Source organism: Bombus flavifrons, chromosome 14, assembly GCF_040668555.2.
Source record: "Bombus flavifrons isolate JBK064 chromosome 14, iyBomFlav1_principal, whole genome shotgun sequence".
Taxonomy (NCBI): domain Eukaryota; kingdom Metazoa; phylum Arthropoda; class Insecta; order Hymenoptera; family Apidae; genus Bombus; species Bombus flavifrons.
The window spans coordinates 8,735,051-8,748,344 of NC_138455.1; the positions used below are offsets into that span (position 1 = coordinate 8,735,051).

Consider the following 13,294-nt stretch of genomic DNA (forward strand, 5'->3'; position numbering starts at 1 on the left):
TCGGCGTATATATCGCGCTAAGGCGAAGAGAATAAATAAAAGAAGAACGCGGGTGCCTGGAGTTGAACGGAGAAAAAGGAGCGATTCGTTCGAACGGCTGGTGAATGAAATCGTAACAAAAGGGGGAGGCGTGCTGAAGAGGAGGAAAAGAAAAAGGAGGAAAAAGGAAGCGTTTTTCACGCGAGCAGGCGCCGAAACCATAATACCATTGAAGTTGTTGGTGGCGTAGAATGCCTCGGGCCGCCTGACGTCATCCCTCATTAATGATCTCAGTGATGATGAAAACACGCGGCGAAATTAACGCTCGTTGTAAACAGTGCGACGCTTTTTCGCGCGTACGCCTTTCGAACGAGCAACGAGTTACGATCGAAAGATCGATCTTTCACAATTTATTCTTAAACGGTGATACGAGCCGAACACACAGATGAAGATTCATTTCGAAGTTGCACAGTTCGTTTAATTCGCTTTTACACTCAGAATTTGTACAGTTTTCACAGCTCTTAAACAGTTAGGCGATTCGAGGCATAATTGAAAATTCAGTTTGAATTGTTGCGGTTCGCTCGGTTTATTTTTAGATTCAGAACTTTTACTTTCCGCAACTTTCATTTTCTTAGGTAGCTGAGCGATTCGAACTACAGATGAAAATTCATTTCGAACTTGTACAGTGTCATTAGCTCGCTTGTACGCTCGCTACTTTTACGGTTCGCTGTTAAACAGTTATGCAATTCGAAATGTAAATGAAAATAAAATAAATTGGAGAACGTAGAGTTTGGATTACGAAGTTTGCAACCGGATTGCAGATATCTATGCGTATTTCTATTTTTATGGATACGATTAGAGAAATGCAGTTTAAGTAGAGATTCGTTTCATACGTTAGATACAACTAGTAGATTAAAAGTAGCAATTTTACTTTTTAGAATACGAATGCAAGCTATTGAAATTATATGGCAATCTAAATTAAGTTGGTGAAATTATAAAATTAATAGAATTAATCGATATTCAAATTATCAACGAAGAAACGAAGGCTGTATATGTTTTGAATATTTTATACATCTTTACGTTCTGCGTTGCGATTAAATTTTCTATTAATGTATAAACAGCTGTTAGGCTTATCCAGCATTCGAAGCAGGATTTATCGATCTTAAATTAGCGAAGGTCGCTTCTACATAAATCAACGGAATTACTTGGCTTTTGTCTGAAAGTTCAGCGAGTTTTGTCATCGAGAAATCGGGTTCGTAGCTCATTTCCGAAAATATATAGAAAAATAAGAAGACAAGCAAACAGGCATGACGTAGAAGAAAGGAGCGGGCGGATAATAAATTGGCCGAGAGTGGTAGCGTGATTTTCGAAAAATGTTGATCGTCCTCGAAATTTGCCTCGTAAACAACTGCGAGATGAATCTGCATCCTGTATCGACGGCTAAATAGAATAAAAAGATGAATATTGTTCTCGAGACGGCAGTTAAAAAGAGAAAAAAAAGAGGAGTTCTGAAAGAGGTAATGTATCTTGTTCCTAGTCGGCTGGATTGCTTTGCGTTTCTAAACTTAGCAGAGTCGGCTTTTATTCCCATTTCGCGTCACATTATCGTGTTCCATTCAGCGAGTATAAAGAGCCACCTCTCGACTTCTGCTTTACGACGATCTCTCCTATGTAAACGGAAAATTTTTCTGATAAATTCATCGCAGGAATTTTACTTTGTTCGAATGTAACATAGAAATGATTAATCATTCCTCTTCTTTTCCATTCTTTTTTCTCTTATTTTCATCAAAATATTCTCCATGTATGCGAAGTTCAAGATCTTCGATACGTAAATGTTAAAGCTGTTTGAAGAAATGTTATTAACGACTCCGACATTTTTTGCCTATACCGTGTACAGGTTAAAGATCTTATGCAATTTTCCGAGAAGCATATCATTTCAGCAACCTTAGTCTACTTGCTACCGATGATCTCTTGATCCTTCTCTGTTAGAGTCTTCTTGTGCTGTACATGCAACCAGGTTAATATCATTCCGATATTTCTACGATACTTCTCTCTATCATTCCTCTCGCGCTAACGTGAAATTGAGCCAATTAGTCGTTTGAAAAAAAAAAAAAAAAGAAAGAAACAGGAGATAGAACAAAAATGGTAGGACTCGATGGCTACCAAGTTAATTCCTCTTAAGGAGAGAAAATGATCAAATCTTTCCGACAATTAACGATTAATCCGACAGTTGCCTAATTTTAAGCAGTGGTCGGTATCTAATTCTTCGGAAATCAACCGATATCTCATAGATTCGTGCACCAAATTATACATAGAGGCTAAAAAATTATCTCAATCTCCATCCTCAACAAAACGATTAATCAAAGTGAGGAACACATCGTGTATTTAACATTCGAACTGGAAGTTTGGTGCTGAAATTATTCTATCGAAGAAATTAACCCAAGTGAAAGAAGTCGTTCGAATCGTCATAGGAATTGTTGATTCTCACCGGCTCCAATATGTAACGCGTAACGCGTCAAAATCGAAGGAAAGAGCGGTCCAGGTACGTTTTCGACGTTCTTCCAGGTTTAATAGGTGGATAAGCAGCGATAGATCATGGTCGAATTGCAATGAAGCGGAACGACGTAGAAAAATGTCGCACTTGCTGCAGCTTTCCGCCGTATTGCGATATTCCGTGCGATAATTGCCGGTCGAAGGAGAACCTGCCGCCGTCCCCCGTCGACCGAGCAAAGCGAGAAAGACGATCGGGGCTCACAGAGCACGAGATCGCGTATGCAAATGATAATTATCGAGTTCAAGCACGCTGGAAAGATCAATTAATTGTGCCGCGAGGAGAACGTTACGTATAGTCGCCAGGAGAACCGATTCGACGTCTGTTTTCAAACGAAAAGAAATGTTGTATCACGCGGACGTTGACTAACCCTTTGTACTTAACTCGCGCCATTATATTTCACGATGCTGATTGTACGACAATTGTTTCTCGTATATGGAGTTTTTTCTTTTTTTTTTTCATAAGAGACGAGTAAAGCAAGAAAGATACCGTAGAGATAAATCTATGGAAAAGGTTGATTTTCAGTATGAGAATAAACGTACGACGTATGAAATATGTTCGTGAAATAAAATATGACAATTGTTCCGTATAGAGTTTACTTTGATGAAAGATGGCAAAGATAAGGACACAGTGTGGAAATGAATTTACAGGGAAGGTTGATTTTTGTTAGGAAAATAAATTTGCACAGTTATCGTATTGATCTTTAGGAGAATGATTTCTCGAAATGCCAAAGACTGATATAGCTCTCTCGTGGATTTTTTCCTTATTTGTCTTATGTTCAGCATCTTGGATGTAACATTTAAGCTATACGTTAATTCTAGAAGCTTAACCCCGCTGTTGGAAAACCAATCGAAGGTATAGTCGAAGGTACAGCGTTTCAATGTAGCGAATAATTTATCAAGATGATTAATATATTCAAACCAATTATAGGATTACTACTATGAACAATTTTGTCGTATTAATCAAACGAACAGAGAGGCTTGATGGATTGACATATTATTCGCCTGATAATATAAATTGACTTTTAAAAAACGAGTAAAAAGAGATATACAAGTACAAGAGTAATGGGTCTAAAAATCAAAGTTGTAATACATCTCTATGTATAGCGCACACCTATATCACGTTATTATAACGTCGCAGCTCGTGATAGTGTTAACGTGATTCATAACCGTCGAATATCATCTGCAAGCAAAACGCAAAAAAAAGAAAAAGAAAAAAGACATTTCGTATGCACCAATCAGGTGAAGGAAAAAACCGCATACGTATACATCGTATAGTTGGCGACTACCTTTCCTTCTCAATAAATAGCTCTTAGACGCGCGCAATCGAAATGCAAATAGGAACGGAATTGAATTTCTGTATGCAGAATCTATAACACCTTAAAGGCCCGTGTGTTCTTTGGTCACGGGTTAAAGTGTCGCGGCTGCATATGCACGAGCAATTACACGTGCATGAACCAGCCAATTACCAGTTAAACGCAACGGTAATAGCCAGGCGATAAAAATGTACGGAGAAACGTGATTTGCAAAAATTTCTGCACAGAGCGCTGACGCGATTTAACACTAAGATTAATTGGCTTCTCTTGCTCGTGTCATTGCTATTGATACCGTGCAGTTCTCTCTGTTAATTTGTTTCTCAAACGGGTAGTATATAGACGATGAGAACTACGTGGGGAGAAAAATTATTTTCCTCGCGACGTGTAGCATGTTTCTCGTCAAAGTTTCCAGTTTCTAGTATTGCAAGCTGTGAATTTTTCATCTATTCGTGTCATAGGGAATTGGAATTTCCTGTCGAATTTATATTTATATTTTTATGTGACGTACAATGTATTTATTTGTAATGGAGCAAGCTGAGAAGATTTCTATGATGCTTTAGGTTCGATTAATTTTGCTTTAAGCCTCCTGTTTGTTATTTTGCTTCAGAACGAATTTGGTAGAACGTAGCGAGGTTTAAAACGATACTTATGTAAAAATACAAGAAATTAGCGTTGAGAGCCGGCTGAAAACTGGAAGGCAATTTGGTCGTCGGTTTGCCCCGCTCCAGTAATTGAATCTTATTTTTAAAGATGTCTGATGGCTGGGCAAGGTCGAACCGACGTGGGTTTTTCTCTTATTGGCAGGAAACAGATCAGATACGTAATTCATTACAGCTTCCTCCGTTTAATGCTCCTAATGCTTCCGCCAGCTTTTTACGCGCTCGCGATCCGACTTTCTTGGCCGTACTAAAATTCATCTTGGAGGAAAGACAGCCTCGTACGAAAGGAAGACGGAGAAAAGGAATTAACGAAGAAACGGAGAGGATCAGGAGAGCGCAATAAACCCCGTGGAACGCGTAATGCGTAATGAAAGTCAGAAATCGTTCGATCGTGGCGTGCAAAACCAAGTCGATGTTTGAAAAGAAGAAAAAAAAAAAAATAGGAAAAAGAGAAATGGAGAACCACTCCGGATCTCATGATGAAACGATTTTAACGATCGGCTCGAGAGACGTAGCATTCGGTGAACTGTGTATTCAGTTAATTCTTCGACTTGCAAAGTTCTTTAACGATCGTCGTTGTTATTTGAAGATTCGCAAGATGCACCAGCTGTAACAGGAATCCTGATAGAGTGCTAGGTTATGCCATCTTGCTGTTATAAATGAACTTAAGAAATTAAGTCATTTGTTACCTGTGTAACAAAGTTCGAGGCTCGCAGAAAGTCGAGTTCACCAGAGTTCGGCTTCTAAAAACACGGCTCTAATTAAGTTTACATATCGAGAACAAAATACAAAAATCTCTTTCCACAAAGGTGCCAATATATTTTTATTAACCGCTACGTTACATATTAACCCTCAAATAATATCGTCTGTTAGCATGTAACTCGCGACTGTTTCTAGACACTTTTGTTATCCAAAGTCAATTTAACTTACGATACTCTGTGTAACTTAATTCCGTAGTAGTGCAATTCAATCTGTATCCTACATTTTACACGAAGAAAATCGTCAGAAGATGCGAATCGAAACTAAACAGCCCAAAAGTAAGGAACCTAACCGACCTATACGTTGATCCAACGATACTAGCGAAAAATTGGAAACCTCGTAACACTGGACATCCTCCTACTGATCCCCACAACGATCTGCAAACGAAAGATTAACGAAAATAATGATAAGAAGCGTGGCTCTTCGTCTAAAAGCTTGAATTTCCATTTGATCCACCCTCGACTATGCATGTCGAGGAAAAGAAACGCGTAATAAGAAACATCGCTCTGAAACTCGAAACTTTCTTCTCGCGATCACGTCGATTTGAAGACCACCGGTAGCAGGCAGGAAGAAAAATGTTAATAGAAGACGAGGAGAAGAGAAGCGATGGAACGAGGAGAAACAGAGCTCGATCGAACAACGCACGCACACACCGAGCGGATGCACCTGTACTCGCCGTGTGGCTCGGTCTCGATATTGAGAACTTGCCTTTAATGACAGCTACTCGTAATGCAGGATCACTCGTCCTTGCAACCTGCCAGGATCCTTGCCCCTCGCACCAGCCGCCGTTGCGTCAGTCTCGATCCGCGTGCCTCTTTCTCTGCGTGTTTGCTTGTAACCGGTGCAATTCCTCATATCTCGCGCCGTATACCTTCCATCAATTATCGTCCGGGTTTTATCGTCGATCGAACGTAACGTAGGTCTTTCCTGGTCGAAAGGATCTTTTTTCAATCGGAGAATGTAGTAGATTTAGGGACATTGTTTGCCTCGAGGTGAGTTTTCGGATTATTACGTCTGTTCTCCTTTTTTCTTTTTAATTTTGTTTTGTTTTGATCGATGGTTGATAGGAGGAAATAGTTCCATGAGTTTCGATCTTTTTCAGGAATTTATACAGAGGTGATGGGAGTTTGATGGTTGGATCATTTTTTCAGGATCGTTTAGTGATTGAAATATTCGATGTAGGATTTTGATATTATTTGATATTTGATGTTTCTTCAAATTGGAGAGATAATTTGGTGGGGATCGACCTCTTTGAAATTTATGTAAAGATAATGGGACTTCTCGTGATTGGATGTTATTCTGGTAATATCTGACTTTTCTTCGAATTAGAAATGTTGGAGTTCTATAGAAATTGAGAGGCGACAGAGTTTTGATGATTAGATACCATCTTGAAAGTGGTAATACAGTGATTTAGATATTATTCTTGAAGATTATACATAGCAGCTTGGTAATATTCGACCTTCTTCGAAGGTAAGGATCGTAAGGGAAAGATTGAAAATTCAGTTCGAGGATTTAATTATCCCAAGATTTAATTTATCTCCCGAGCAAATATAATCTGAATAGTATGGGACCTTTAAATTCTTTGGTATTAGGAATCGAAAGGTGAGTATCGTTATCAGGTGCAAATCATTGTATAATGATCGTACAAAATGAATTTCGATAATTCTAGATTAGTCGAACAGTAATAATTGGAAGGAAAAGTTGTAGAGATCGTTTGAAACGATCGATTCCTTATTTCTTATCGAAAACTTTTACAAATTGTAATTATCTCGTAACGATGATTGCTCTGGGAACTTTTACTTTTCTAAACTACAATTTCCTGGAACCAGTCGTTAACATCGTACGAAACATTATTATGTGCCGTAACATGTGTGTTAACTTTCATTGAGATCACGTTACGTGGATTTATTATCTGTTATTTATCGATAATAGAAGAAAGTATCTTAACTGTGCATCTTCGTAACAGTAAAAAGAAAAAAAAGAAACGAAGGCAGATACCGCGGGCATTTCTGTAACGACATTTATTTCCGCGGCATCGCATAATGCCCTCTAATTATAATCTTTTTTATTCAAGATCACTCGTTACGATAAACGCAGGCAGAATTCCTTGAATTACGCTGTTATTAGCTGCATTGCGTTCACGCTGATACGTTAACATTTTATCATTTTTTCTGTCGTTGCCACTTAATGGACGTATTATATCGTATTAATTGTCGCGATGAATGGCAGCAGAAATTTCTCTGATTCAATAACGCTGGCGAAACCAGCGAACCAGTTTAATAACTAAATATCTATTCGTTGCGATAGTGACTTTCTAATCTGGTTAGTCACGATCATAAAACACGTATAACTCTAACGTTCGTGTTATATTTATACAGTCCTACGAGCAAAAGAAATTTTTCGCCAATTAATATTTCCACCTGATCGCGATGGTAATCGAATTTCACGCTGCATAATGTTTGTTTAATATAATTAATAAATACTTTAGATATTGATCTATTTATTTCCTATCGACAATAAAATTCTTTGGAATATATCAAAGATCAAAGAGGCAAAAAGTGGTCTCGAAAGATTATTCATTTCCAGAGCATTCGCTTCTTAGATTAAAAGATATTTGAACTTTGAAACAATCAAGTTCCATTTTATTTCCCGAATAGTGTTCAACGTAATTGACGTATATTTTGAACGTGGATATTAACACGTTCACGCTGGCGCGTTCCAGCGGTCGCTTACGTTGGAACCTGCCATCAGGCGGCGTGTACCACCGGTGGCTCATACGTGAATCTTCTATCAGTCGGTGCGTACCAACAAGAATGAAGCTGGTTTAGTAGCTAGAAAATATTATAGTTGTAAATTTAAATAACAGTATAATAACTATCTGTAAATAGCATGCGGCCCTCAAATAATAATCCACACGCAACACCGGCGCGAACGTATTAATCCAGAATTAAAATTAATACTTTTTAATAATACTTAATATTGATCACAATGTTTTATTAACGTATATTGGAGAAGGAAATAGCCTAAAGCAGCCTTAAAATGCAGGTACCTTCACGACTATATCTATTATCGATTAACACAGAGATACAATTAAAAAATTCTCTAAATGAATCATACATAACAGACTTAATTGGTATCGTGTGACATACATAAATTATTTGTTTACAAGGAAGCAGGTTAGACTTGCTCTTAAGGAACTAAATATATACTTGAAGCGCTTCCAACGAGATTTGCATCGTTGCTTGTTGATTACAGGTGACGAACAATATCGAGGCGCCGGGGGATCCAGCAGCGGAAGTCCTCCAGCGAGTCTGCTGGTGGTTCCTCAACCTTTGACCGTGAAACCATCTCATCCGTCGCATCTGAACCCCCATTTAGGTGGACCACACTCTCATCCACCGAGAAAGTACCAATGCAAGATGTGTCCGCAGGTAAGTAATCGAAAATGTTCTAATTTTCTTCCTATTTTAGCTTTCTATTCTAATTTTTTAACTCACAGATCCGAGTCTTTGTTCTTATTATTTTTCTTTCTCCATTTTGTAACGTCGCATCGATGACGCGGTCATTGACGATATTGGCATTTTAATGTATATTATTTTATGGCTAAGTCATGTTTCTGGATGCGGGGGTTTCACAATTTTATTGAGGTTCTGCAAATTAGGGGAATAATTTTTATCGATATACAGTTTCAGGAGAATCTACGTAGAAAAATTATAGGGAGAAGTTTTAAGAGGAAGAACAGGTATAATTTTTCAGATACATAGAATGCGCACATTTTGACCACAGTGAGAAAATTTCACACTATTATTAAAGCTTATTTTTGATTTAGAACATAAGTGAAGATTTTTTAATACGCGAGTCGGATAATTTTGGTAATTGATAATAGACATTCGCGAAAATATAGTTCCTCGTATTACATTTAATTATTATTCGATCGATAATTGTCTGAGATGAAAATCTCGGGTTCTACATAAAATATCGCGAAAATTCCTAACGAATTACCTGGATGATAATCGTATTCCGTAATCTCCGTAGTATTTCTATTGTATTGTATTCTATTCTACTATATCGTTCTATAATACTCTAATAATTTATTTTATATCTATAATAACAATTAAGGAAGTTTCCTTCCCAGATTTTATTTGTTTAATTGCATTCCCACCACTTAGCATTATAGACATATCTTGGCAAAATAACTGTTAATTCTATTTAATCTTTATCCAGACAAAATACATAAAAATGGATAGGAAGATGTAATTAAATGGTGCCGTTCTTTCGTCAGCTAATGAGTAATTTTATGATGCTTTTACACTTTATGATGTTCCCTTAGGTTTTGTACGTATAGTAGTAGTGATGTTTGCCGCAAGTTTGCGTTGTTTCCACTACAGTTCAACAAAGCCACGAGGGTTATTCGGCTCTCGCCACTGTTGTAAAACATTAGCAACCAGTTTCTACTGTTTCTGGTTGGAATACGCCCTGGAAACGCGAAAAGAGATGCCGCCCCCCTTAGCCTTTTTCCTTTTTAATTTCCCCTCTTACCCTGTCACGTGTCCCAGCGTAATTTTGGTCCACCACTCTTTTTTCTCTTTCTGTGACCAGGAACTTCATGCTTCCTACTTTGACTTTCAAGTATTTGTTTTTCTAGTACAATCGAAAGGCGAACGATTTCAAGGTAAATTCTTACAGGATTCGAGTTCCAGGATTCCAGGATTTGAGAAGAAATTCTTCAAAGCTTTCTTATTATTTCTATATCGCGGTTTTCTTTGACCAATTTAGCCTATTTCAGTTTCTATGTGTATCGTCTGTTCAGTATGATGGTCAACTAGATTATAAATTTACTCTTTGCTGTGGTTTCGCCACTTAAAGAACTATAATATTATATAAATATTATACATAATCAACAGTAGTTTGGAATAAACTCTCCTAAAGTCTGTAACTTTCCCTTTATCGTATATTTTCTATCAAATTAATCCCTCTTTAATAAATTAATTAATTATTAATCCTAATTAATAATCCCTCTTCATGGTCCAAGTCCTCATGGTCGATTTTAATAAATCTATTATGGTAATCTTCTATGTAATTGCAAAAATATAGAAATGCTTCTGCAAAGATGTTTCATCGCTTTCCTTTTCTAATCTTAATTTCCAAGAATACTTCGAATATTCCCTCAAGTCTCTCCATTTCTCCATCTGCCCTAAAAAAAAAAAAAAAAAAGAAGAAGACAAAAATGCATAAATTCCATTCTCTCTCTTTCTTCTCGAAGAAGCTTTCCTCGGGCCCGAACATTTTTCGTCTTGCACGTATCTCATCCGGACGTGTATCGATTTTATTTCTATTTGTGCCTCCCCCCTCCCCCCCTAGCCGGAGGTCTAGTACGGCCCCCAACGTCGGAGATCCTCAAGTTTAGGAAAAAGCTTGCTCACGACTGTTTCTCGAAATGGAGCCGCGCCGCCTGTCGAGAAGAGGATCTTGTCGTTTACATCGCGTCGTCGAGAAGCCAGGGATTTTGCTTAATCGCGAAAGCACACGAAAGCACAGCAGCTTGCCAGTGTTTGCAATTAGCCGCGTTAATGATTCAGGGAAATTGGACGAAAGAGGAAAAATTATGTGAACCAATCAAAGTTCCCTTTTCTTCGTACCTACGTACAATTAATGCAAATGATTGGAAACATTTTTGTTCAACATCATTTGGAAGTTATGTTTGCTCGCGAAAGTATTGAGACGTTTATGAGAAAGGAATAGAAATTCATTTTTATTATTATTCCTTTCTGTATATTGTGATCTCATTTTACGGAATGAAGATTAGTACGCGGTAAGTCTATTTGACGATTGAATTAAGTATCTCCGTTAATTGGTGTAGTTAATTATGTGTTGTGTGAGAACGATTTCGATCATCGTTGGATTATCACTGTGATAAATCACTTTCACAATATTTCCCATATAACCGTGTTCCATTTCTTCCTATGGAAATTTATAAGATCGAAATGGAGTTAAATTTAGGAATTTAATTTTAAGAACGCCGTGATCGTATATATAGGAAAGTCGAGAAGCAGAAGTGTCAACCCTTTGAACGGTATCGTTCGTCCTGTTGCAGTAGGTAATGAAAGGGTTGAAAGGTGATTTTCGGAAATTGAGCTGTCACCAACGATTTTCCGCTACGTTTACGACCGGATTTCAAGTATCCAGGTACATCCATCCAAGAGCAGGTTCTCTAACTCTTCTTTTTGGAGGGCCGTTTGCAGATTTTAAAAAGTTTTGCAATCCTCTAAATGTCTACACGAGGAAGCTTATAAACTTGAGTCGCACTTTCCCTTTCTCATCTTTGGTATTTTTAGTGTTTATCGTAATGAAACTATAGAAAGATGTTAGATCGTGAAAATTTGATCAGCATTTTGAAAATATCTACTGGCTTATGTATCTTATTAATTTGATTAAAGAAGTACTTGTTCGATGGGATTCGTCTAATTCGAAATCCTTTGAAGATGATTGATGTAAGAAAGCATCGATTAGTTTCGATTAACGAAAGTCTGATTCGTTTAATAACTCGATACGAGGATGTTCGAGAGAAAACTAGAATTTTCTTTGGTATATTTAGCAACTATCGTAGAATTTAGAAAGTTAGTCGAATCGATGATGTCCAGCGAAATAAGGGATTTTTTGGTAGCATAAAATTAGCTCGCGAAACGTAATCGGGAAATGAAAATTATGCATAATGAAGCTTGCAGCGTCAGGTTTCTCAGAAACCTCGACGACTGTTTAAACGAAGATGATATAAAAGCTACGTAGAAGTGGAAACGTTACGATAAGGAAGGTATAGAAGAGGCTGCCATAAGATTAAATAAGAGCAAAAATAATAGAAGAAGAGAATAAAAAATAATACGCTGGAAAATAGAAGAAACACGTAGAAGCAAAAAGGAAGAGAAGAAGCTAAAGAGGAAATGAAAGTGTATGATGAACAAGGGTAAGACGAAGTATGCTCGAATTAAAATAACATTTGCTACCGCCTAATCTCCCAACATTGAAACGCCTGAAGAGAAGTTAATGATAAAAATGCACAGCGTAATAAAATCAAACAAAAAAAAAAAAAAGTAGAATTCCAAAAGAAGAACATCCAAGAAAACGTATACGAGGGAAGAAATGATGCACGTAGCCCAAGGAAAAATCATCGATCTACAAGATAAATCGAGAGACTGAAACGCAGCGACGAATAAAGGACGACGATGAATCGGCTGGTAGAGGAAGAGACAAGACGAAGAAGAGACAGAAACTAGAGAGAGAGACCGAAGGACGAGCGGCGCAACGTACCATAAGATGGATCGTTAAAATTTAATGATATTCACCGAACGTTTATAGAATAGGACAGATTATCATAGGCCGGAGGCCAGTGAAACACATCGTGCATGATCTGACACGTATATCTTGCCTGTTTCCGTTGAAAAACAACAATTATTGTCTGCCATTAAGCAAACAGGCGCGAGAGAGAGAGTGCGCGATGGAAGAATGCATGGATTTCGCAGAATATCGTGTAACAAACGATAAATATTGTGGATATAAATTATATCGATCGATGGAATTGGAGCGTCGATTTTTCTCGTTTCAAAAGTGGCGGAGAATGAAAATTGGGAAACAGATATCCTTCTTTCTCAGGTTATTTTTTTACGAAACTTTATGTAAGCACATGATCTTAAATTAGAATATTGTAACGAAGAGATTTGGCGATTCTTCTGGCATCGACCTCGGTTTTCCATCGTTTCGCTGTTTCTTTCGAATCGTTCTTTCGTAAAAGTCTATACGCGTTCTTTCAATTTTGAATAATAACGCAGCACCAGAAAATTTTCTGCTATCAAATTTATATCTGAAATTTATATTTATATCAAATTTATATCTTTTTTTCACGTGTGTGAAAAAAAATAGTGCAACTTACGTAGTAGTTGTATAATATACAAGCAGTGTGGTGTGATAAACAAGTAATGTCTTGTGATATCTGTGAAAATGCAAAACGTACAGAGAAGAGTATCACAGAGCTACAGA

At 37.4% G+C, this 13,294-nt stretch overlaps 1 protein-coding gene across 2 annotated transcripts in view; it reads left to right on the top strand.

Moving 5' to 3' along the window:
- The window catches only part of LOC138187057 (zinc finger protein rotund), a 241,965-nt gene that overhangs the window by 144,444 nt on the left and 84,227 nt on the right, over positions 1–13,294 (top strand). For both annotated transcript variants that reach the window (XM_069127507.1, XM_069127508.1), the window contains exon 5: positions 8,519–8,694. In XM_069127507.1, the coding sequence (XP_068983608.1) occupies positions 8,519–8,694 (176 nt within the window). The remainder of the gene's footprint in view (positions 1–8,518; positions 8,695–13,294) is intronic.